Raw genomic sequence first — 27,601 nt, 5'->3', positions numbered from 1 at the left:
TTCACTATTAGTTGAAATATCCTTAACTTATTCATGAAGCTAAAAACATACCACCTCTAAGATTACTGCCTACTAGTCCACTGCCTTCAAAAATGTCACACGGATTACGGCTGCTGTTGTTAAAGGTTATCTCCAGGTTTGCACTTCTTACTTTACCCTTATCCTGGTAGGATCGACCCTTCAAAAAGATTAGTAGTATACTTTTGTAGCACAAAGCATGGTCAAGGAAAAAACCAGTTAAGTCTACTTAAACAGAGTTTGACTCTCAGGTTACAAGGTATATCTTATTTGTTACGTCTTTTCACACCTTTTTTAATGCTTTGCAGCCTGGAAATTATGGGGGAGGGGAGTTACTGATGACAATGGCATAATTTTTAAAGTATCTCCAGAGGTTTTCTCCCAGATAGGTTTAAGAAATGTGTAGATTTTAAATTTCCTTTTGTTATAAGTTTTATTAACAGTTGTTTTTCATGAAGTAATTAGAAAAAGTTGAAATGATAGCCCTAACTGTTGATATTTGACTTTCCGTTCCATTGAAATCATTATTCAAATGGTCAAAGTTATTAACTTTCAAGCCTGCACATGTACAACTTGTTCCTGAATTAATCTTCATTTGTACATTCACTGGAGGCTTTATTTTGACTCAAATAGTTTAAAAACAGTAATTTATACAGCTAAGAATGTTATGAACTAACATCCAGATGTTGTTGTTGTTTGTTGTTTTACATTTTCATGTTTTTGAAACATACAAAATTGTAAATAATATCCTCTGGAAATCTGTAATGATTTACTTTATTGGCAGCCTATTCATCCAACAACTTCCTTAAGTGGTTTCAAAATGTACAACTCCTTATGACTTTCAACTTGCCTGAATGAGTTTTTAAGGATAAGTGAGACAATTGTCAATTAGTTACATTATTTGTAATCTGTAGAAATGAAACAAATTAATTTAACGAGTTTCTATCCATGTTTGTTTATTTTACTAAAGTAATTGTTTTGCAATTAATTTTGTGTTCACAACTTAAGTTTTATAACTTGATGCCTATATTAACACTATGACCATATTTTGCCCTCAGGTGAAAGGTATGAGAGACAGCACTTTTTTTTTTTATCTAAATTAGTAGAAGGAAAACATGGGTGAGTTTTACATATGAAATAGAGTGAGGTAAATACTATCTATTAAACAGTATCTTCCCTCAGATCACTGGACACATGAAGTAAGCACATCATTGTAACAGGTATATTCTGTCGGGATTCGATGGAATTACAAATAAAAAACTGGAAAAACACATATTTTACAGTTATTATGCCATGAACTTCTGGGTATCTGTTTCAGAATTGGTGATGTTTATTAATGCCAAGTCAAAATTGTTGTAATAAAGAATACAGGTTTTAAACTTAGTGTTAGTGTCATGACTGTTGTTACTTCAGTTTTACAGTTACCTGATGTGTTAGAGTATCATGAATGTTATCACTTCAGTTTTACAGTTACCTGATGTGTTAGAGTATCATGAATGTTATCACTTCAGTTTTACGGTTACCTGATGTGTTAGAGTATCTTGACTGTTGTTACTTCAGTTTTACAGTTACCTGATGTGTTAGAGTATCTTGACTGTTGTTACTTCAGTTTTACAGTTACTTTATGTGTTAGGGTGTCATGACTGTTGTTACTTTAGGGCAGGTTTTCCATTATTTGTTAAATTACACTTCAGGATTATAGTATATTAAAAATAACTAGAAAATACCAAACTGTTTTGGAATATTACGTATCTCAATTTTCCATAGAATGTATTTTCAAAGAAGATTTCTTTGTTCTAATTAACTACATTCAGTTTGAAATGTTTCTCTCTGTAACAGATCCTGTTAAGGATCTAAATGATTGTTTCATGAAAGTTACATTGTATCCTACTTTATAATCTGTACATAGACTGGTCATTGCCACACTAAATATATAACTTTACTGTGTCTGTTTTCTGATTGGTCAGCGAATAAAGTTAAAGTACATTAAAGTTGATCTATTTTTACTTCAATAAGAAGCCCAAATATATATTAGAGGCCTCATGTTTCAGCATTCTGCCTATCACATGCTATCCTATACTTCTAACACAACAACCCTACCAGTAACATATCAACTATATTTTGAATTATTTATAACTTAATGGTGCCTACTTTAACAGTCACTTCAAAAGTGTTTCGACTCTTTCGCTCCACCTGTGACAAACAATTATATTCATCGTTTCACATGCTAGATCATCAATCTTCTCCTTTCTGAAGAGGTCGTGTAGTTGTTCTAAACTAAATGTAACCTCCTGATTATATTATTGTAATAACAGGTTCAGACTACTGATCATTCCTAAACAAAATCCTCATTGATAATGTTTGATTAATACCAGTTGGAGTACAATACAATAACATAATTTGTGAAGAACACGTAAACCAGAAGACAATATTAAATCTGGGAAACACTTTGGCTGCTCTTTTCTAACCAGCTGAGTTTTTTATTTGGTTCACAAATTAACATATATAAAACAAATTGTATGATTTTTATCAGCTGTGATAAAGTATTAAAAACAGCAAGGGTATTCAAATGATGAATTATTGCACTCTAATCATTACATGGTTTTCTTATTCAATACTGAACATTCCCATTTAGACCAGTGTAATAAATTATCTACACTACATGCCGGAAAAAACTTTGGTTTGATACACCTGGATAGATAGCTCTGATCGGAAATTATAACAATTTCAGTTCTGTAAGTATATTGATAAACAGTGTCAAATTTTGTTGCTATATCACTCTTTTCCAATTAACCTACAATAAAACTTTGATTAAAGTACAGAAATACAAGATTAAATTCTGCACACAAACTTGTCCAGAGGTGTAAGGTTTGTTTTATATCGGCACAAGAACAGCGAAGAACAAAACATTAACTTACCCTCTGGAACCTGGACAATTGTTCAGATCTTGTTCTTCTCATAACAGGAGTAAATGCAACAGTTCTGTTAACTCTGTTGATGAAATTATACAGTAAAACAATTACCTGGTATAAAATTTAAACACCTTACATTATTTGTACCAACATAAGTTATGGACAATAGTTTTATTCCACAAGGTTTTTAACACACTACTTACTACCATAAAAATAATAAAAAGGCACTGATTCTCATGCTGATGAAAACATATTTTGAAACATCTGATGTTAATACATTAGTGGAATTTCAGAATATCTGAGGAAAATAAAATGATAAAACTATAGTGTATTAGTTGTAAAAAATTATAAAATTATTTTTTCAATAAATTCTCAAAACTTTTGATGAGAGGAAGTGCATACAACTTTGGAATAATTCTACAGCAGGCAAAAAAAAAACACGAACCTTTTATCAATGTCGTTAAGTTCTTGTTGAAGTCTTGAGACCAATTTGTCTCCTTTCTTTTTCTCTTGTGTTAACACATAAAGTCTTCTTCCTCTGCAATCAATAATACACACATTCAGGTTTACAGTAATGATTTTCTTTTATTCATTTGTTTTATACAATTGTTTCATAGTTTTACTCAGATGTACGATTCATAAAATGCCATTAGTTGAACACTTTCACCACAGAAAGAAATGGAACTTGAACAGATGTAAACTCCATCTTTAATAATTACAACATATGCTGACTGTTACAGAAGACATGTATTTTAGAACTGCTGGTATAGGTATTAACACTTTTACTGATAAGTAGCAAACAACATTTCGACCTTCCCAGGTCATCTTTAGGTCAACAAAGATTACAGAAGACAATTATTACAAATGCTAATTATTACAGATAACTATTATTAATGGTATTAAGTACAGGTGATAAATATTAGATATTATACCTATTACAGGTCACAAGTAGTACGTATGACACCTATTAGAGATCATAATTATCCCAGATGCTTATTTGTTAAAATTCATTTCTCAACAGTAACTGGACAATAACAAAATGTGAAAAGAATTATTTGATTTTCAACACAGTCACATCAGATTAGTTTTGGATAATGGGCATCCATATTTATTTACACATACACTGTTTAAAACATTCGAATATTATTATTACTAACATCCTAGTAAAACATAAAAATGTAATAAAAATCCAAAACCAGGATTTCCACTGGAACGAAACAAATAGAAGATACTAAAACATTAATTTAATATATAAACAAAAGTATATAAACCTCAAATGTTGAAGAACAGATAAAAAAACAACTCACAATTCTGTTTCTGTGACAGATGGAAATGAGTCCCCGCTCATTGAAACTAAGTAATTCTGATAGTCAGCAAGAAGACTGAAAATTTGGTCTACAAGAGTTCCTTGTTCATTTTCAATACCATTAGCCTGAAACAAGGCCTAGAAAAGAAACAGAAGTTTCACTTATAATACAACCAAACTGAGAATTAGAAATTAAGTGTTCATTTTTCATACCAGTAACCTGACACAAGGCCTAGAAAAGAACTAAGTATTCACTTTCAAGATACTAAACATAATAAATAAACCAATTTTTCAACTCAATTGAGAAACTGCAAATACTTCAAGTGTGGTGAAGTGTACGAAATATTCTAAACGTACTTTACAATACCCGATGAGCTTTGAAACCTGGATGTCCAAAGTAGCAGCTTGATCTTGAAACTCTACAAGATCTCCTTTAAGCCTAGTGTTTTCTAGCTTCAAGTTGCTGTCCTCTGTTCTGAGAGACTTATGGGCTGCTTGCAATTTTTTATGTTCCACCTGCAGACTGTCAAAACTTTCCTTCAAGCTGTTCCACTCTTCCTGCTCAAATCACAATAGTTGGTGTAATAACAACAATTTATTTTATGATAATGTTGATTAATAAGCAGAGATCAGAGATGAACTTCAATATATACACACACACACACACACACACACACCCATGGTATTATTTCCATAAAACTTTATACAGTCACTTAAGTTCCAACACCTTTATTTCTTTTTATTACCTATATTCTTCTGCACTAGCAATACCAAGCATGTGACAAGCACATGCCTGATTTGTTATTACTCATTAAGATTTCTACTAGCTTTACTCTCAAGTTAAAATTCTTTCAGACAAGATTAGAATAAATTAATCTATGAGACCTTGGGCATGGTCAAATACATCAATAAAAAGTGATATGATCTCCTGAGTCCAAAGCTGTAATCAGATCTCAAATTGGTCAAGAGATGGAGCTACAAACTGAAAGTTATACTTGAAAAAAACAAAAAAAAACAGAGATGTTCTGTGAGCCACTGTGCTGTGGCTAGAAACATAGGAGAACAATAAATATTAGAAAAAAAAAGGCATTACTCAATTAATGTATTATTAAATAATCTAGAATATTTTTAAAGTAATAGATTCAAACTAGGAAATTACTCTTTATGGACAAGTAATGTCTGTAAAAAATCTCAAAACTGTTGTTAATCCACTTCTTACATATCCTTATTCCATGAAGCTGTTTTTAGTAATAAATAAATGTACAAGTCCTCAATACTATAATTTAACATAATTAATCAACTACCCCCAAATTACCTCCAAAGTAATTTATCCGTTTTGAATCAATTCAAACTCAATAAAGGTTTAGTTTATTTAATTTTAGTCTATTTAGAACTAAATACAAGTTACAGTTTGCAGAAATTAACAAAACTTTACCTATGAAAAATACATTTAACGTGCCTAATCAACTGTAAAAGAAAGTGCTGTTAATATATTTCATGCCAACAGTTTTAACATGTTGAAAAATTTGAAATAACCTGCAAAAGACAAACTTAATTTAAATTAGAGGTTATAAACAGCTGCTTAATGTCCTAACAAGAATATAAAACGATATAATTCAACCCGATTATTTACATGTTTGTTTTTAACATTACTTACTTTCTTAAGTAGATATTACTTTCTAATTTATACATACTTGGATAGTTTCTAAACACATACTAGGAATGTTTCACATGTACAAATTCAGTTCATTAACCTTTTAACCTGAATATCAACCATTAACTCTACACCAGTTGTGCATCACTCACTTTCAGCTCACAATATTTACACTGCAGGTCAACAAAACTTTGCTTGTCTACAAGATGTTTTTCCTGGTCCAGTATCTCTCTCAGCTTCTCTAGTTCTTCTTGTGAAAATATTTCTTTCTCTGATCTTTCCTGTTAAGAAACATTTGTTACACATCTGAAGACAACCAAACAATTCCTATCTACCCTTGTTACATTATTTAACTTTCCAACCTGCTTCAACTTTTCCACTCCAAAGTAATTTATCCATTTTGAATCAATTCAAACTCAATAAAGGTTTGGTTTATTTAATTTTAGTCTATTTAGAACTAAATACAAGTTACAGTTTGCAGAAATTAACAAAACTTTACCTATGAAAAATACATTTAAAAGTAGCTTTCTCTGATTTCAAATTTCTGTGAAAAGCCCAAAATAATAAACCTTTAGATCAGTTACCAAGGGCTTTAGGTTTCTGTGAAAAAACAAACAAACAAAATAACAAACCTTTAGAGCAGCTAAATCAGATTTCAAGCTTCTGTGACTAGATTTCAGAGCATTGTATTCTGAAGAGAGATTTTCATATTCTGTTGTTAACTGATCATGAAGCTTCTGAAGAGCCTCGTGGTCCGAAGAGATGCTGTCATGGATTGACTGGAGGTCTTTTTTTTCTTGTTGTAACTATAAAATTAATAGAGTCCCTACTGTAACATGCCAACAGAAACTGGTAAGAAAACCTAAGAAGTACATGGTAAGCTTAATTTCTAAAATTAATCAAAACTTAAACTCAGAAAACAATTTCTCTATAGTACAGATTTTGTAATATAATACTGATTACATCTATGTACAATTTTTAATTTACTAATGTCTGACGTTACCAAAAGTTTAAAATAAATACTCTTTACATGGATCACAATACATTCCTAAACATACTAGTTCTCAATAAGCAAGATTTTTTATATTCCTATTCAACAATTTTATATCCTGTTCTACTAACTTATCACTTAAGTATAAATCAAATAAAGTACTTTTTTATTCCACTAAAATATAAAAAAAACTGAAAGACCAAAAACCAGGAATACTTAAGTTAAAATATACAAGTTAAAGATTTCTATTCAAGGTTAAAAGTTTAAATTTAATACTTTTTAAATACTTGCTATAATAAAACAGATAAACAGCTTATGATTAAAAACACTGAGTGAGAGCTGCAATCCAACTATCCAGTATGCTAATGAGCCTTCCCAAATTTATTGAAGTAACTCCTGGTATTTTCAAGAATGTGTTAACCAGATTTACACCCAACATGGTGTTATTGAAATGCCTTAAGTATATACTTCTCACACTGCGAATACTGCATAAAATATTTTAAACAAAGTGATTAAACTTTATTAAAGCTAATAGAAAACTGTTTGTACTGAGAGTTAACAGCTTTCTAGTTGGATGATGTTGATGCAGTTAGATTCACATACAAGTAAAATAAGTGTTCATAACATAAGATAACGCTTTTAAAAATAAAGCTATTCATGTGCACATTTACAGTCTGGTCCAATTAAGATAACGCTTTTAAAAATAAAGCTATTCATGTGCACATTTACAGTCTGGTCCAATTAAGATAACGCTTTTAAAAATAAAGCTATTCATGTGCACATTTACAGTCTGATCCAACTAGTGTTCATAAGGTAAGATAACACTGTTTAATGGAATGGTTTAAATCATTTTTACTGTAACAAAATAAATCATAAGTTAAAAAATATGTAGGAAAAGCTTCATGACTACAAACCATATTACTGGACCTATCTTTGAAGAAGCATTTCAATCATCCACTTGAAAAATATTTTAAAACATTTATCTATCACTGCTAGAAGCTGCTTAATGTTAATCTTTTATCACCTTTTCCTTTTCATCCTCTGCAGTGTTTAGTTGTGCTTGTAAGGTATTAACCTGAACACATGCGGATTCCTTCTGAAGTTTCAGTAGACAATGTTCGACTTCCAAACGTGCATACTGGGATTGGAGCGTGGTATGCTGACCATTTAAACGACTCATGCTTTCTTCCACAGATACCAATTTGGACTGTAAACTAGCATTACTTTCTTTCAAGAAACTTCCTTCAGTACGCAAGCTTGCATTTTCCTCCACAAGAGTTGAGTTCTGTAACGATACACCACTGAGAATTATTTCAATCGTCTCTGTCAAGAAACAGTACTTTTTTACTTACCTGTAAAGAATCCATCTACATAAAATATTAATAAACCACGTTCCTTACCTGTAAAGAATCCATCTACATAAAATATTAATAAACCACGTTCCTTACCTGTAAAGAATCCATCTACATAAAATATTAATAAACCTCGTTCCTTATAACTGATTCACCAAGTTGACAAAAAAAAGAAAAAACAAGTCAGAGAACCTGATACACCAAAAGCTTACATTCCAACCAACTCCTAATAAAATAAGTCAAAGGTGCTTCAATAGTTTTTTAAATTTTAGACTTATTTTTGATAATAACAATAAAAATAATTAATGTTTTTTCATAAACAATGTTAACATTTAACAAAATGTACGTCTTTTAGATACCTCTTCTCTAACAGTTTTCCCAATTCAGTGCTGCCCTCTATATGCAAAGTTTTTCGTTTGCCACTGGCCTCAAGGTTCCCACCAAAACACGTTTCCAGTGACATTGCAGAGTATTTGCATGCAAATGAGCATGTGACAGCCTTCTACAAACAATAATGCAAAATATCCTCCTGGTGCAACTGAGTGTTCAATCACTATTTTAAGATGAGGCATGAAACAAATATACCAAAAATTGGGGAAGACAAGTGAAAAGTTTGAGAAGAGGTAATTATTGGAAATACATTTTTAGTGATGGAAAATGTTAACTTCTGTACAATACATAACCTCTTCTCACATACAGCTAGAAACCCACATCAAAGTGGAGGAGAGATAAGTGCAAAATTTCCTAAATGATTCCTATTTTGGTAAGACCCCAAATGGAAACTCATGAGAGTGCAACATCCCATTCTATGGAACCATATAAGAGCAAACATGTTAAAGACCACACTTCACCTGTAGCAGGGTACACTCTTTGCTAAAAAAAAATATGTTTCTAAGTCAGTACAAGTTACAGTCCAGATTTATATCAGTATCACAGGTGTGCCAATTCATGTAGTGTGATTAGGACACATCAGATTGTATGTAGTGGCTCAAATTCAATCCAAAACTACAAGCACCAGGTATTGTCCATTCAGTTCATGGTAAGAGGAAGATACCTACCATCTTCACCTACATCCCAGTGAAGTAGAGCTTAGAAGCGACGTATTTCCCGTAAACTGAGTAATAGGTTATGTTGGCTAGTTCTGCACCATTCCAACACTAGACCATCCAGGAACCAACACGTAAGGAAGTAGAGGGTTAGTAGAAAGCCAACTGTAAGGATGAACTGAATTATACCAACAGAATACATCTGCTCTATTCTCTACTGCCACATTCAGGAGGAATACTCCATGGTCCACTACCCCAACAACTAGGGAATGTTGAGAGGCAAATACTCCCTTGCTCCACTAGAAGAAAAGGGGGTGAAAAAATTTTAGGAAGTCGGGAAAAAAGCAACATCAGAAAGTAGCTGAAAGAAAGCAAGATGCTTTATTTGATGGGAAACCAACTAGAAGTTTTGACGAGTATCCCCATTCAATGACAAACAGTTGAAGTGATAATTTCATCTAGTAAGGTTAATGGGAGAAATATCAGAGGTGTAAGAGTGATTCCAAGTAATGTATCGATGGGAATGGGAACCACAAAAATAAAGAGCAGTGTGGGCAAAATATCAACAGATCATACAGTCAGGACAGAATAGATGATCAGGATCTGAGCAGAAATAACAATGAGAAATAGAGAGGAGAATGCACTGTTACCCTCACATGCTGCAGACATTTTAGGGAGAAAAACTCGATCAGAATAAAGAAGGATATAGAAATGAAAGAAAAAAAAAACGAGTGAAGGGTTAATGGGATACCTGTGAAAACAATGTTGCCCAAAGGCAAAAATAGAAAGTAGGTGTTAACAGAGAGAACAAACAAGTAACAGAAAGTAAAAGATACAAATGGAAGGAAAGTAAAGATCATGGAGAACAAAATTCAGGTCCCTACCTGAAAAACAAGATGGACAGGAATAATGGTGGTGGTGGTGCACAGCAAGGATGACAAAAACTAGACAATAACTGGAAAACTAGAAAGTGTGAAAAAGAATACTGTGTAGTAACCAGCAAAGGTTGATACCAATAAATCCTGAGCAAAAAGCCATTTGAAGAATTCAGAGAGAGATGGTGAACAGAGGGATCTCATACGTCACAGGAGCTGATAAACAAGAATGGAGAATAGGTAAACAGAAAGGAACATTCTGCAAGGGACTTGACATATCTCATGCACAGAAACTAGAGTGACAATTAAGTCTGAATGGAAGAGAGAGGAACTAGAATGAAGAATAAGAAAATAATAGGATGAAAGGGGGAACTGTAGAAGACTGGACAGAGGAAACAACTATTGAGCTGGCCATTAGGGTGCTCCAAACAATTACCCTGAATGAGGGAGAGAACAAGAGGGTGAAGACAAATAGGAGGTAAGCATAGAAAAAAATGTCAGACTAGTCCTGACTGGATGTGTCCACTTCTAGATCTAATAGATGCAAAAAAGGAAACCAAAAAAGGGGAAGCTTGGTGGGAAAAAAAATGATGAGAAGGGTGTCCAAATAAGAGAATTTCATCCAGAACATGACAAAGCACCAGTCAGATCTGTTCATCCAAAACATGACAAAGCACCAGTCATATCTGTTCATCCAAAACATGACAAAGCATCAGTCAGATCTGTGTAAAGAATAGATCAACAAGGTGAGGTTGAGAGAGTGGAAACTGAGAGAATAAACCTTTTGGTAAAAGGATACAGTAAACCACAGTTGGGTTGTTCATATATAACATAACTAAAGCAACCATGCACAACCACAAGTCTGACTAAATGCCAAGAGTTCCAAGAAAGTAATATTAAAAGTCATTTCATCTAGAAAATAGACCTAAAACAACCAGAGTTGAAACTAGTGATCCAACCCTTCAAAAAAGCATCTGTAAAAAGGAGGAGATGCAGACACGAGGGAGAAAGAGGAAGACAATTCCATGGTGCTGGTGCTGTTGAGTCACAAGGTAATATTAGTGTGCAGTGAAGAAAGATAAGGGAAGCCAGGAGATCCTGAGAGAGGTCACAATAAATATGCAGAGTCCATAGCAAATGGAGCATAAGAACAAGGGGATAAGAGATTTCAAGGAAGCTGAAGTCCCAAAAAGACCAAGAGCCTCCCATGCAGGGAAAGAAAGAGATGTGGGAATAAAGGAAGCTAAATGCACCATGTTCCTCAAATGAAAAGAAGGTTGGATCCTACTGTAATGAAAACTAGAAACATTCCCCAAAAGAACCAAATATGGAATGGGTACGAGATGATACTTCTCCAACTTTACAAACCAACCAAAATGAGATGCCTCCTGAAGGAGGAGAAATGTATAGCTACAGGAAGCCTGATGGAACAGATGCTAAAAGAAGCCAGTAGTCCATATAATGTTGGAACCACAATCCCAAGTCATAACTGTGAATATACAAGGCTGAAAAAAGAAGATCATGGAATTGATAAACCTGAGTTTGACAAACAAACTGAAGGTAAGGCAGAGGAGATATGAAATTGAAAATAAACACCTGAGACCTCCATCTTTGTCATCCAAAGACTCAAAGCAAAAGACCACTGTAGGGTCTAAAAAGGCTCCATGGGAAATCAAGGTAGGTCAAGAAACTGATTAGGATGTGAAAGAACTAAAACTAGATGCCAATCCCCAGTTTTCTTGGTAATGAGCAAAAGACAGGAACAAAATCCTAAAGAAAGATATGAATCCAGTAAAAAAGCAACTTTGGCCAACAGATCCAATGATACCACTGACATACACAAGTGAAAAAATGGATTCCTTGGACAGCAAATAAAACGAACAGGAAACAAGGAAGGGAGCAACAGAATAAAGGGTAAGGCCCTCTAACAAAACCTAAATCATCCAATGATCAGCTAAGGCCCTCTAACAAAACCTGAATCATCCAATGATCAGCTAAGGCCCTCTAACAAAACCCGAATCATCCAATGATCAGCTAAGGCCCTCTAACAAAACCCGAATCATCCAATGATCAGCTGAGGCCCTCTAACAAAACCCGAATCATCCAATGATCAGCTGAGGCCCTCTAACAAAACCCGAATCATCCAATGATCAGCTGAGGCCCTCTAACAAAACCCGAATCATCCAATGATCAGCTGAGGCCCTCTAACAAAACCCGAATCATCCAATGATCAGCTAAGGCCCTCTAACAAAACCTAAATCATCCAATGATCAGCTACAAATAGACTCCAAATACTTGCAAACTGAGCTAAATGGTTCCTATTGCTGCTGAGCAATGTTAAGATAAAAATAATCCAATACAGACATAAATACCTGGAGAAGAGAGAAAAATATAAAAGTCAGAAGCAAGGAAGAAAGAGGTGCAGGAGAGAAAAAGAGCGAAAAAGTAATGTACCTGAGAAACCATGCTGCAAAATGACAAAAAAAAAACTGTCAAAATCTCCTTCATCATAAAGGGGAAACACAGGAGGTATATCATATACAGAAGAATGTCCAGGTCGCATGAAAGACTTCATTTCTATTACACAATGGCTGTCACGACCTCAACAAAGACAAATATGATGCCATTTTAGTTGTTAGTGCAATGCATACAATGTCTTGTTCCACTCCAGACAAAGTGGAACTTACCATCATTTATGAATTAAATGTAGAAAGAAAAGACCACAAAATGTAAAGGAATGGAAAACAAAAATCCAAATTTAACACCATTACAACAGTAAGTGTTTTAATTGATACTTTCACACACAAAAAATACCTATATCTCAAATGCAAGAAAAAACAAAAACAACAACATACTTTTACTCATGAGTGTCAAATTGAGAAGTAATAATTTTGGACAATTAGAATAAAGGGAATCACAGCTGTACTAGGATAGTATGTGATACTTCTACTAGCAGAGGACTGTCACATGCTAATTTGATCACAAAAAAACATCAATACCACATGGAAATATATAAATTTAGGTGGAAGGCTCAAGACTAGTGGCAAGCAAAAATATCTGTATATAGAGGGCAGCACAGAATTGGGAAGGTTTTATGTGAGTGGAGGTTACATATTGTACTGGAATTTCAGTTTGATTACCAAGGTTATCAATAACAGATAAGATAATTTATGCAGAAAACTAATGCTTACCTTAAAAAAAAACAAAATAAAATTCTGATAGAACAAAAATTTAAAACTCAAGAAAAGCTTTCACATTCACCTAAACCCTAGATTCCAATTAACTCACCTGCTTCTCTAAGTTGCATATACTGATTTTGAGCTCTGATATTTCTTTTGTCAAATACCTTGTGGATTCATCTTCTTCATTCCTACAGAAGCTGATTATAAATAAAAAATAATCTAACCTGTACATACGAAACTACAAATTTCAAAATAACATTTATTATGACTGACCATTTTTCTGGTTCACGAAGTGCAAGTACGTGACCAAACATTGTTACCAAATGTTTCTCTTTGCAAATATTTTTCTTAAACATTAAAGATCTATGAAGAGGATAAAACAAAGACAATGAACAGATGCTACACTTGATAAGCAAATAACGCTAATTTTCATCTCCATTTCACTTACATTCCACTGTCAGATTCTGTTAGGTCATCGTTCTGTTGATACATTGCTTGTTTTTCTAAATTACTGGTTATCTGATGACTGCGGATTTTTTCAGACACCAAGTCCTAAACAGATAAATATTTATGATTTTCAACAACATATTTAAGCCTATCACTAACACTTTCACACTTAGTAACTATGTATCACCTGACTGTTCATCGGTCAACTTTGGTGTTTATGTTGAATGTCTTAATATTCATGGTGATTAGTTAGAAAGGTTTGTTTTTATCTTTTTTTTAATAACTTAGGTAATATAACAGTAAATTAGTTTAATGGCATTAAGTTGTGGCCAATAGCAAAACAAAATTAGCTAGTTAAGTTTTACCTTTTGTATACGTATTAGGCCTAATGCTTAAATTACACTACCAGTAGGCCTACTGTGACTAACATTATGAGTCAGTGTTTAGAACATTTTAAGTTGTAAATAAATTTTAATTAATAAATATTCTTTTAGTATTACATGTGTTATCTACTTGACCTTAAAACATAGAGAAAATTAAACATTCATTACTACCAATTATTTCTTATTCTTTGTATTGTTGAAAGAGTTGAAAATCTGTGTTGGAATGTCCTCACTGTTTTCTACTTCCTATCCTAAAATATAGTGAAAATGCTCGAGAATGCTAGATAAATCTCTTTCAGAATGCACACACATTTTTGTTCATGATAACATTTCATTTTTCTGCATATTTTTACTCAAAAATGTAGTGATTAAAGAATTACTTTGTGACTGATGAAATAAGTGAAGAGTAGGTGTATTTTAGAGGACAAAGTTGTTTAAGTTATAGATAGAACAACTTTTATAGTAGTATTTAATTTTACCTATACAAAACAACTCACTGGGTTTCCATATTCTAACTTTTGATACACATTATGATGGTATGTCTGAAGGTAATGACTTAAACCTTTTCAACATCAACCAAACACAAATATCCAACTGTACAACAAAAATATTATTTTACCAAACAATAAAAGTATAATGTATAATAAATATATAATTTTTACAAGTTCTTTCCAAGATAGCATGAAGTCACTTCTCTAAAGATAACAGTTCAAAGTTACTGTACTTCAACAGATTACAGTTTAGTCACTAAACCGTCAATAGATTACAGTTTTGTCACTAAACCTTCAATAGATTACAGTTTTGTCACTAAACCTTCAATAGATTACAGTTTAATCGATCAAATTTCAATAAATCAGTTTAAAAGATCATTACAAATTTCAACATAAGAGAGTTTAAAGTCACATCTAACAGCTTTTACAGAACTGATTATATAATGGCTGTCCAAAAACCTGTTACCATTAAGTATTTTAAACATTATTGGTATAAATGAACCAAATTATCTCTTTATAAATGATGACAGTGATCTTCAAGGGATTCAGTAAAAATCACATCTTATGGCTAATAGGTTACTGACTTCACTTCATAGGTTTCCACTTATCTTCAAATTAAAGTGAAAATCACATCTCATTACTAATAGGTTACCGACTTCTCTTCATAGGTTCTATTTATCCTCAAATTAAAGTAAAAATCACATTTCATGGCTAATAGCTTATCAAATAACCTCTGTGAGACTAAAATAAGTTATCTCTTCAGAATAGCCAGTAAAAGTCAGCCATGACTACTGGCTCACATAGGTGAAAGTGTCCAATGATAACTTTGAATGAAATAAATCTATCAGCTGGTTGTTTGGTGGCATAGGTAGTCCCCATAAACTCTAGAGCTGTACATGTTCTCAGATGCATTCAGGGTTGTTTCAGACATTTTTTTAAAAATCAAATTTTAAATTGAGTTTGTTGATAAAAGAAATTCATAAATCACTTACAACTCATCATGTTACCAAATGGATCAACCTGATAATCACGAGTTTTTAAATGTTACGTCTCACACTTTCTACATGCATGCTTAATTAACTCTACAACGATTAGGCCATTTTTAAAACCATTTCTGTGTACGTTACAAAGTTAATTAAACCACTTTACTTTCAATGTAATTATATTATTATTATAAAATACACTATATTATCTAAGATTTTATCCCTTTATATCAAAAGAAACCTCTAAAACATTAGTTAAAACTTGTGTTATCGTATGACATGCTTTTAGTTATAGATCTCAACATCAAGAGGTGGCATAGAAGAAACTGTGAGAGTATAATAATATAATGTAGATGATTCTGTGCAGGCATTCAATGTACACTATACAGGTTATTGACTAATAACTAGAGTACATTTCAAGAACTTAGTCTCACAGAAATCTGTTGTAAAAACTCCTTGGTTCAAGATAAGCTATGCCCACTTGCAGTGTAGAAGCTGTGTTGCTAAGTGACAGTTTTAAGATTACATGTTGTAATGAGTCAGTGTATGCATTGTATTAAGAAAGGAAAGTGAACTATTAGTCCATGGTCACCAGCACTTGGCTACTTTCTTATTTATCTTATTACACATTAATCTGATAGGCAGTTAAATTACATTTAGGTTTTACTTTTACATCTTAGCTAAATACATATTATTTTTGTTTTAAAATTTAAATCTGAAAGATTTATTGATTTGATAATAACTGAAACAATTGTTTACAAACTTATGAATAAACCATCTCTGCTGATGTTAGTATTATACCAACAACAGCATGACAAGAGAGAAGAAAGGTGGGTGGGGGGGCTACAGTCCTGGGGCCCCGGGAAATATGGGATAAAGAATAATGCATTTTCATTTTCGTAATATACTTCAGGAAATGTTGCAGTACTGCAGGAAATTGCTTTCCCTCAAAAAATGTAAATTCTCAACACATTTGGTTTCTACCCACCAGAAAACAATTTCATACGCCCATGAATGTACCACGAATTTATGAAGACTTCAAAAGAGGTCCGGGGATATAACTGACCCCAGACCCTACCTAACTTTCGACACCCCTGCATCAACCACAAACACCTACTGATCTGTGTTGATATAAACACAGGTAAAGAACAAGAATGTAGATTAAGTGAAAAGATATGAAATCAGGCACATGATCAAAAAGTTATTTCAATATTATCAAACAGTTAAAATGAATATTACTTATTTCTATTTGTCAATTTTAAACATTTCGTTGCACTATTCATCAATGATAACTAGAGTTAGTTATAAGGTAGGGAAATTAAAGCTCTATCTACAAACAATTTTGATATTGATTTAAAACATCTTAGAGAATATGCAAGTAAAATGTGAAAACTCTAAAGTTATGAATAGTACTTTTATACTCAAAATAAAAATCACCCGAACTGTTCAGAGTCTGAGTGCAAATAACTACATTAAATAATTAATTATTTATTAGAAATAACAGAAAAAAAAACAAAGTATCTTTCTCAAATTACCAACTTTTATGAAAGTTCCTGCAAGTTTTAAACAATTCTATCCACTAGTTTTATTAATGGAAATGAAATTTAAGAGTTACATAACAGAGAATTACTGAAAAATGGTAAATAGATTAGACAGTAGAAAAGAAACTGAGAACAAGTGTCACAACACTCATACTAGGAGAGATCTGATTTATTAAATATGTTTTGATGCCTTGTTTATTTGTATATAATGACAATAAAATAGTTCTGTATCTCAGAACAGCTGGTATGGGTATTAACACTTTTTTGTTAACCTGGAGATGACCTCGGAAGGTCAAAACGTTGTTCCATGCTTCATTAGTAAAAGTGTTAATACCCATAACAGCCGTTCCGAGATACATTTTTACTTCAAATGGGTTTCTTGTCAGATAGAATAAAGTAGTTCTATCACATTTACATGTAACTCTCTAAAACAAAGTCATGACATGTACCCCCGAACCTACCTGGTGAACTACTTGTAGCAAGAGGAGTTTCTGTTGTTGTTTTATTTAATGCAAAGCTACATGAGGGTTATCTGCACTAGCCATCCTTAATTTAGTGTAAATTAAGGACAAGAGAGAAGGCAGCTAGTCAGCACCACCCACCACCAACTATTAAGCTACTCTTTTACCAACAATGAGTAAGACTGACTGTCACATTATAAAGCCCCATGGATGAAAGGGCAAGCATGTTTCTTGTGACGAGTCACATTATGTGTCAAGCATCCTAGCCAGGCCTAGCAAGAGGAGAAATTAACTTTAAACTGTGCTTGATAATTTCAATCATCTCATTGCAATTAGTTATTCATAGTAACACTGTGTCCACTTTATTATTAGTTCCTTGGAATTTGAGACTTACATTAACACATTTTAATGGAACACAGTACATACACATAACATACTGTAGAAGTGTGCACATGTATTGTGAAAGTATTTTTATAAAGACATGGACGTCTAAACCAGTAATACAGCTTTGAGTGTAGGAAGATTAATTGTGACTACCATATTACCAACTATCCTCCGTGAGCTTCATCAATTTTTAGATTAATATAATCTAATATCTTATAGCTACTAGTTTACTGACTTTCCTTTGTGAAACTGGTAAGAATAATCTTTAGACTAAAGTTAAAAAGCACACCTCATGGTGACTTGTTCACTGACTTTCCTTTGTGAAACTGGCAAGAGTAATCTTTAGACTGAAGTTAAAAACCACACCTCATGGCGACTTGTTTACTGACTTTCCTTTGTGAAACTGGTAAGAGTAATCTTTAGACTAAAGTTAAAAAGCACACCTCATGGTGACTTGTTTACTAACATTATGAAATTGGAAAGATTAAAGTCACACTCATGGTGAGTTAGTAAATAGCTCACCTCTGTGAGACTGATCAAAGTGCTCTTCTGATTAGCAGCCTGTTGTGATAAATCTTTATTTACTAACTCACCTCTGTGAGACTGATCAAAGTGCTCTTCTGATTAGCAGCCTGTTGTGATAAATCTTTATTTATCAACTCACCTCTGTGAGACTGATCAAAGTGCTCTTCTGATTAGCAGCCTGTTGTGATAAATCTTTATTTACCAACTCACCTCTGTGAGACTGATCAAAGTGCTCTTCTGATTAGCAGCCTGTTGTGATAAATCTTTATTTACTAACTTACCTCTGTGAGACTGATCAAAGTGCTCTTCTGATTAGCAGCCTGTTGTGATAAATCTTTATTTACTAACTCACCTCTGTGAGACTGATCAAAGTGCTCTTCTGATTAACAGCCTGTTGTGATAAATCTTTATTTACTAACTCACCTCTGTGAGACTGATCAAAGTGCTCTTCTGATTAGCAGCCTGTTGTGATAAATCTTTATTTTCCCGTTCCAGCTTCTTCACACGACGTGATATATGATACCAGTTCTCCATCTCCTTTTGAAAATGCTTGTTCTCTCTTTCTAAGGTAGAAATCTTTGTAGAGCACTCATCTATATGTTTGTCTTTGAACTAAATTAAAAAAAATATATATCTACATATTGTTCTTGACCTTTAATAAAAGTCTCAGTCACATGTAAAAATACACAAGGAAAGTACTCATTTTCTGCTTGTTTGCTATAAAGCACAAAGCTATACTATGGGCTACCTTGTGCTGTGCCCATCATAAGTTCTAAAACTCAGCTTTTGGTGAAAGCCCTCACACACTTACCATTTGAGCCATAAAAGCATCAAGAACAGAATATTCACTTAGATTTTTAACTAACTTTCATGTCATCTTATTAAAAAGTAAAAATTGTTAACAAGTCAATATTTTTTTCACACACGTGCGTATGTTTTATGATTTACAAGATGGTCCACGTTTCATTAGATCCAGTTTTACACTTTAAAACAAATTTATTTAGAAATATAGTAATTTCTTAAACAAGTTTCAAACACTATATAATAAATGATCAAAATGAACTTACCATACACTAATTTTAATATTCCCATTTCTACATACAGCTGTAACAAATTCTTAAAATTTAATAGCTTAACAAGTAAGACCACAACTAACTTCAATAGAATTCTTCAGTCTCAGAATTTCTTTTTCCAGCCCTTTCTTTTCCTGTTCCAGTTTATAATTTTTTGCTTCTAATTCTGTGACCTCTAGTGTAAAGTCCTGAAGCTTGCTGGTACAGGTCCTCAATTCAGCTAATGTCTCCTTCATTCTCTGATTTTCATTCTCAGCCAAGTCAAGGTTATTCTGACATTCCTGAACTTTCAGTCGCTGTGCTTCAAGGGTTCTGTGCAAACGTTGATTCTCAGAATTCAGCGATATGGAGGAGATCTTTAAATCTTCACAACTACTGTGCTCTTTCTGAAAACCAAAACTAAGAATAAACTTTAAAACTCTTGTATATAGTACTGCGCTCTAGATCCACTTTGCTCTAAACCCACATTTCCAAACCTCAACCAATAACTGATTAATCATTTATTTTTTTATGTAAAAAATAACAAACAGACTAATTCCAGTATTTCATAAACTAACGGTACAAAAACAATAGAGTCCAACAAAAAAGAATTTAAGGACTTGAGAACGTTATGTCAATCATGTTAAACATTTCTTGATATTTCCACTCATATAGATTTCAGCTAGTCCTTTATAAGGTCTACCTGGTGTTAGAATCAGAAGCAATGAAAGCAACATTTACATTTGAGTCTCAATATGTTTATCTCACCTCCAAAGTACTTAGCTGCTCCTTCTGATGTTGTAACTGAGCACAAAGTCTTTGTTTCTCCGACATTACTTCATCAAGCTTTGACTTAGATTTTTGTAACTCCTCAATAGTTGACTTCAACTGATGAACCTCAGATTTCATTTTTTGGTTCTGACGTTCTAATTTTATAGTCTTTTCTTCCTGCAATAAGAAAGACCAAACAATTTACAGAATACCTCTCTGGTGCTCATCAGCAGTACCGATGTAATTTTTTTAAATTGATGTTTCATGTACTAAACTAAAAGTTTATTAACAACACAAACTGGATTGAAAATATTAATACATAAACACTGAATCTCATTAAAATTCAGCCATGAGAATTAAACAGTCAAGGCTTGATTTTGTACATTTTAACATTGTTTCATGTATTGATTGGCATACACTACAAAGGTCACATGGCATTCCTCTCATAATTATTTTTTAAATTAACATTGTAAAGTAAAATCATGCAAATGTGTAGCATGTGAAAATGGAAAAAAATGTACTATAACCATATTAGCTTTTCTGATAATTTTGTTCTGAAATACAGGCAGGCTTCATGTATACATAGACATGTAACCACAATCCTCACCTCCAAAAGACTGGAAGAAAGAGAAGATGTTTTGTAACCATCTAAGAGTCCCTGTAACCTCTGATTTTCCAACTCCAGCTGGAGTGCTCTGGTCTGAGCATCTGTGTTTAGTTGTTCATGAAGACTGTTTTCTAATGCTAAATGAGAAAGGAACGAACATGTTCTTTTGTGAGAAAATGTAGTTGATTTTAGTTTCCATATTTTTCATTTCAATTTAAGTAACAAATTTAGAAACCAAAAAGCTATATTTTACAACATTAGTGCTAAACAATACATTGTGAGAGAATATATTAAGTTAATAAATTAAGTTATATTGTTAATTCACTTTCATTTGTGAGGCAGCCAGATCGAAACAAACATTCACAACTGAGGACAAGAAACGTTTTTTTTAGTCAATAACATTTGAATGTAGTAGCGAGACTATTAATGGTCAAATATTACACATTAATGCACATTTGATAAGGTACAATAATGTTACCAAGTAACAATTACTTATACGTAGACAAACATGTTCACATGATAATACAGTGACATCATGTAAAGACTATCTATTAACACACCCACATGTTTGACATGTTAATATAATGGTATTTTCAGGAATCACTTCAGACTTTCATAACAAGCAAAAGTGAAATTTCTCTCCAGGTGCCAAGAGAAATATGTTTATGAAAATAAGGAGGCTTCAGATTTCTACATCAAGTGCATTCACGATTGAACAAAATTTTTTATTTTAATATATGTGTGTGTGTGTGTGTGTGTGTGTGTGTGTGCACGCACTAGTATGATTTGTCTACTCTGCTACAAACTAGTGCTTTACCACTATAATAAGGGTTGGAATGACAACTTCAGGAGGCACATTTATCTTGCTTACCCCCACGTGGTGGTACCTTATTTTAGGTTATGTTTTTCTTCTTCTTTAACTTAGACAGCAGTCACCTTCTCACAACTGTCTGCAAGCAGTGAAAAGCGATATAGGTGTAGGACATTGTGGGCTTGAGCACCCACATTTTACTCTCCTAATTTCTAGTTCTTTTGATTATTTTATTATTATTATTTATTTTTATGAATTTCTTCATGTGAGACTGGTGTACAGAGGTTAAGACTGATAGACGGTGTCTAGGTTTCCGCTAGCCATTAGCCACATCGCCTTTGGTGAAAAGAAACAGCCTGTGGCTAAAAAATCTAGTGTTGGTTTCGCCACAGTGGTGAAAGATAATAATTTTTTGGTCTTGGATGAATTTCCTTGATATATTCTGCTCAAGTTTCGGTCTTGAACAGCTTTCGTGGTTTTTAATCACTATCCATGCCATTAATGATGACAAATGGCCAGAGGCACCCCCCAGCAAGTTGAAGAGACAAGAAACGTCTTTAAAAACTACCACTGACTGTAATATATATTTTCTTCATATATGTATTTTTATGATTTCAGGGATATGACAACTAACAAATTAAATTTTAAAAAAATATATTATTCAGCTGTGCTAATGATTTCTTTTATTTTCATTTCTTATGCTACATGTCTGATTCTGCCCGTGGTACACAAACAGTAATCAGAGAAAACCTGACTTTCGTCAAACCAACATATGGTCTGTATCAAAGTGGAAATCCCAAGTTTCGTTTGACATGTGTTTGAATTGAGATCATGACAACTCCTAGATCAGATAAAAAGACGTCTACACAATTAGATACATAAAGTTTTTTTTCAAAAGAAGGTTGAAGCAACAACATCAACTGATGATGGGAAATCCACTTCCAGAAAAAAAGACAGCTCTGAAGAAACTGAAGCTTGCAGCAGTGATCAGACTGTCGGTGTGAAAAAAAAATATAGCCACGATTTTCACAGAGTTGTTAAAGAAACTTGGTTTTCACAGTTTCCTTGGCTGGAACGTGTTTCCTCAACAAAAATACATTTCATTGCAAATTATGCAGGGACAACAAGAAGACAAATATTTATGCTACCACTGGGAAAACTGCTACTAAGCCTAGAAAAGACAACTTGGTGAAGCATGCACGGTCAGAAGATCATCGCAATGCAGTAGCATCACAAGTTTTGAAGAAGGACATGTCAACTTCTGCTGTGAATGTGTATGTGGGGTGTAAAGGTGACATTCAGGCACAGATGACCACATTACTTGTACAAACAAAGGAAGCCATCGTGAAGTTTCATTCCCTCCTTTCATTACAAGTATTCAATGTAAGAATATTCTTCATTCTAGTATTAATAAGATACTCTGTTTTCTACAATATTTCCTTAAAACAAAAGGCAATTTGACAATTTTCTAAAAGTGAAACATTTTGAAAATATCTATCAAAAATTAAGTAGCTAGCCAACTCTTTAAAATATCTTTGTTTATTACTTTAATTGGTGGTCTTATTTCAAAACACAAGTTCTTATATATTTTTTAACAGAGAGTGGCCTCTCTAAAGAAACTACAGACTCAGTCACAAAGTGGAACAGAGAGCTTCATATACACCCACAGCCAGTCTCTGGATTATATTTACAGTGCCCTAAATCATGTAGTTCAGGATGAAATGCAGGCAGACTTTTGGGCATTGCCTTTCCCATTATTTGATCTTGAAGCAGATGAAGTAACTGATGCAGGAAACACCTCTATACTGATATACCTCTATATCAGGTATCTTTCATCATTAGGTGAGGTTACAAGTCAATTCCTTGCTGTGCATGAGCTGACCAACACTGGGGCTGATTCTATCTACAACACAATGTGATCAGTCATGGCAGATCGAGGATTGTTTGGACTTGCAACTGATGGTGCAAATGTCATGGTGGGAATAAAAACAGGTGTTGCTACAAAATTTAAGGAGGAATGCCCATGGATAATAACAAGTCATTGTTTGGCACACAGATTACAGTTGGCAGCTGAAAAGGCAGCAAACCAGGTGCCATACCTTGTGAAGTACATTTTAGTTTTAAACCAGTTTGCAAAAAGCCTGAAATATTTTCCCAAGTTGTGTCAGGTTCTGGAAGAGAGCAAAGCACTGCATGGAGAGAAAAGTAACAAAATCAAGCAAGTGTTTTTCACACGATGTCTCTCTTTTAATGATTCCGTCCAAGCACTAGTCAACTGTATTGCATCTGTGATAAGCTACCTGCAGGTCGTAGCAATAGAACGTGGTACTCCAGGCCAAGCCTTGCTACATGGTCTAGTCCAGCAAATGTCATGTTACAGCTTTGTTATGATGACACATGACACTGTTGGCATTCTTGGACTTTTGACAAGATCTCTACAGAGAGCTGATTTATCTTATGATCAGGCTACAGCAATTATTGATGGGTCAATTCTGTCACTGGTACACATCCCTGGTCCTAACACACAGACTACACTGAAGGAACTCCCACAAGCTCCTGATGCCAGTGGTTACACTTCTTACAGAGGCCATGACAAAGATATTGATAAACAATGTGAAAAGTAGAGATCAACTGCTGAGTCATTTGTTGAAGAGGTGGTCACAAGACTACAAGTAGCATTCCCAGACACTAACATCATGTCATTTTTTTCAATATTTAGCCCATGTCACAACAGATCAGTATCTGATAAGGATGATCTGAAGAAACTCATCCAGCACTTCTTTCCTTTCATCAATGAGAATGAGGCACTGATTGAATGGCTACTACTGAGGAACATAATGGAACAGGATGCTCACAAAAACAGAAACATGAAGAGCTTCTGCAAGAAATACATCCACCAGACCCATCAAACTTTTCCAAATCTGTCTGAGCTTGCAGCAATTGGATTAACAATTCCAGTTACATCTGTTGACTGTGAGTGGGGAATTAGCAGGTACAACAGCATCAAAACAGGTGCCAGGAGCAGCCTGTCTGTGGCCAAGACAGAAATGTTACTGAACTTATCCATGAAGTCCAAACCTTTACATCATTTTACCTTTGTCTTTGTGAGTGACTCAGTATCTGAATGCAGAGTCAGACATGGGTACCATTTCCTTTTGAAGAAATGTGCTTCGGACCTCAAGTATCAACTTCTACCACATCTTCTGTTGAGATGATTTGGCTGAAGAGCTGCCATTGGATTTATCTACTTACTAGTCATGCTACTGTATTCTAGTTTTAAGTCATTTTTTGTTTCTGTGTTATTTTGAGAAATGTACCTCTTTATTTTCCTCTTTATCATGTTTATTTTATTTTGTTTTTTTTAGGCAGGGAAAATTGCTGGAGAATAAAAAGATAGTACAAAACTTAAGGTCTTGTAGACTTTCACATAATTACAACTATTTTTTACTGGATAGAATTAATGCGTATTAAAAGCCACGCACTACACAGTTTTTGGCGACCTAAAATTGTGGCTAAACAACTGTCACTGTGGCTAAAAGAAAATTACTTTGTTTAGCCACAGTGGCTAAGAGAGTTATTTTTCTAGTGGAAGCCCAGGGTGTATCCCCACTGCAATGTATGTTCTACCTCCACAGTCATCTCCAAAACCTAGGGTACATTTTATATCTCACATAATCTGTACCTTTTGATTTCTTTTTGGGCTTATTTTTTGTTTATTACAATACACACACACACACAGTTTGAAGCATTATTTTTTTAAACATATTTAGCAATGAAAAGAAACAGATTTGGTAAATATATACAAACATAAAAGTCACCTTGTAAGTATATATCATTTTATGACAAAAAGTGTTTTCCACTCAATAACCCCTTGTAAATAAAGGCCATACACTACAGTAACCAGTCTACTTGGAATATTTACTAGCAAGAGTGTTGGATACACAAGACTTCTTAGCTTAACAGTTTAGTTTATTTAGTGATTATTTAGTTTTCATACTAACCGTTAAAAGAATACTTTCAAAGAAATAGGTGTGAGAAGTTTTATTACATAACTCTGTATGAATCATATGTTGTGTACACAGCTTCACTGTTGTTCTAGGCTATTGTAATATTTTTGGCATCATCTTACTTGAACTTCCCAAATTTTTCCCATGAATACTGTTGTCATTAGAGGGTTAGATATTTCTAGAGTTTTCTTTGATACATCATAAATACATGCAGACTTTGTATTCTAAAGTAATAACACATGCTTGTGTAAACTTAGTGCTCTAAAGTAATTAAATCCCCTGTGTAGAGTTCTGAAGTAATTAAACCTACCTGTGTAGACTATACTGAAAAGGAAATAATTCAAAGTTCTGAACACAACTGTAGTAACCAACAGGGTAACGTAATTGAATTTACTGCAAACTCTTTAGTTGGAAACAGAGTAGAGAAAAATTATTCCCCTTGACAATTGGGTTCCAAAGGAAATGAACCAAACTATGTGGGGTTTTGATAAGAAAATAGAATTATTATATATTTAAATATAACTGTGACATCCTATAGTATACAGAGTTTTTGACCTGTTTTGAATATATATTATTTTAAAACAAGTGGATTGCAGGCTGTTCATTTATTGTTCAAATTGATCACCAACAAGTCACAGACACCTACCGTAAAAGAATCCCAGCCATATAAAAAATCTGATAGGGATACACATTTATACCACAAACCATAAACAATATCAATACTTCTCTCTAACAATGTTATTGATCACCCTTATAACTAATAGAAAAGGCAAACTGTATACTGTCGCATCTAGTCCAAAGTTCAGTTCAGGATGAAGGTAGGTTACCTGTCAGGGCTTTAAATAAAACAGAACATAAAAAACTTTTCAAAATAAATATGTAAAAGAATAATGAAGTATGCCATAGTGTCAGAGCATTCACCAAGGACAGGAACACTACTGTCCCACAAGCAATGTGATGTGTTGGCAAGGTGTACTACAAGATCAGCAAAGGTGGCTAAAGAAGAGAACTTGGAAACTAAGGATAGTAATGTAGAATGTTAGTGCAATGACTGGAAGGAGCAAAGAACTAGTAGATGCACTAAAAAAAGAAGAGTGAAGATTGCATTTATTTGAGAGACCAAATGGAAAGAACAAAGTACTAAAGAGATAGGTATGAGCTACATATAGTTCTATTCAAAATAAAGGAATGGAACTGAAATTGTATTAAATAAAAAATTTAAGAGGAACATGACTGAAGTATAAAACACATTGGACCAACTAATTTGTGTGAAGGTAAAAAATGAGGAAGTGTTGCTGAATACAGTGTGTAACAGATTTAGTATTATGTATTTATTTTATTATCAATGTTTATTTTAGTTAAAATTCCCACCAATTCTATAAATTTGAAGAAGATTCTCAAGTGTAAGAATCAATAATAATGTTTTACAAAAACAATAATGTATCTTCAAATACTGTTGCCAAATGAACATTCGAAAATCTCACCCTAAAAATTTATAAATTGAAGCACCAAGAGACAGTTGTATATTGTTGGTTAGTTAGTATAGTTAGTATACTATAAACCTTGTAAGCTACAATGGTGATTAATGCTTATCAATTGGGAAACTACAAATATTTGACCAGAAGCATTTACAGATTTCATTCATCACAAACCATTTAACTTCATTGAATTAACTTTGGATATTAGTATTTATACAAAGACATCAGATATTTTTTGTCAGAAAAACTCGCATGTGAAGAAGCAAGCTAGCTTCCTGTCAAATGAAGCATGCCTGTGAATCAACACATAATTAATTTGCTCAT

The 27,601-nt window shown here is 33.4% G+C and overlaps 1 protein-coding gene across 7 annotated transcripts in view; it reads right to left on the bottom strand.

Annotated features, from left to right (window-relative positions):
* Positions 1–27,601, bottom strand: part of LOC143226703 (uncharacterized) — a 65,525-nt gene that overhangs the window by 3,862 nt on the left and 34,062 nt on the right. For 5 of the 7 annotated variants that reach the window (XM_076458037.1, XM_076458040.1, XM_076458039.1 and 2 more), the window contains 14 exons: positions 20,982–21,118; positions 20,372–20,551; positions 19,708–20,010; positions 18,975–19,163; positions 13,785–13,888; positions 13,443–13,533; positions 7,906–8,166; positions 6,523–6,696; positions 6,043–6,171; positions 4,594–4,794; positions 4,238–4,374; positions 3,376–3,468; positions 2,937–3,009; positions 52–178 (listed from right to left, as the gene is read on the bottom strand). In XM_076458037.1, the coding sequence (XP_076314152.1) occupies positions 52–178; positions 2,937–3,009; positions 3,376–3,468; positions 4,238–4,374; positions 4,594–4,794; positions 6,043–6,171; positions 6,523–6,696; positions 7,906–8,166; positions 13,443–13,533; positions 13,785–13,888; positions 18,975–19,163; positions 19,708–20,010; positions 20,372–20,551; positions 20,982–21,118 (2,199 nt within the window). The remainder of the gene's footprint in view (positions 1–51; positions 179–2,936; positions 3,010–3,375; positions 3,469–4,237; positions 4,375–4,593; positions 4,795–6,042; positions 6,172–6,522; positions 6,697–7,905; positions 8,167–13,442; positions 13,534–13,784; positions 13,889–18,974; positions 19,164–19,707; positions 20,011–20,371; positions 20,552–20,981; positions 21,119–27,601) is intronic. The other 2 variants (XM_076458041.1, XM_076458043.1) reach the window with 2 other exon arrangements.

This window comes from Tachypleus tridentatus, chromosome 9 (assembly GCF_004210375.1).
Source record: "Tachypleus tridentatus isolate NWPU-2018 chromosome 9, ASM421037v1, whole genome shotgun sequence".
In the NCBI taxonomy this organism is placed as follows: domain Eukaryota; kingdom Metazoa; phylum Arthropoda; class Merostomata; order Xiphosura; family Limulidae; genus Tachypleus; species Tachypleus tridentatus.
This window is presented reverse-complemented; position numbering and strand designations above follow the sequence as displayed.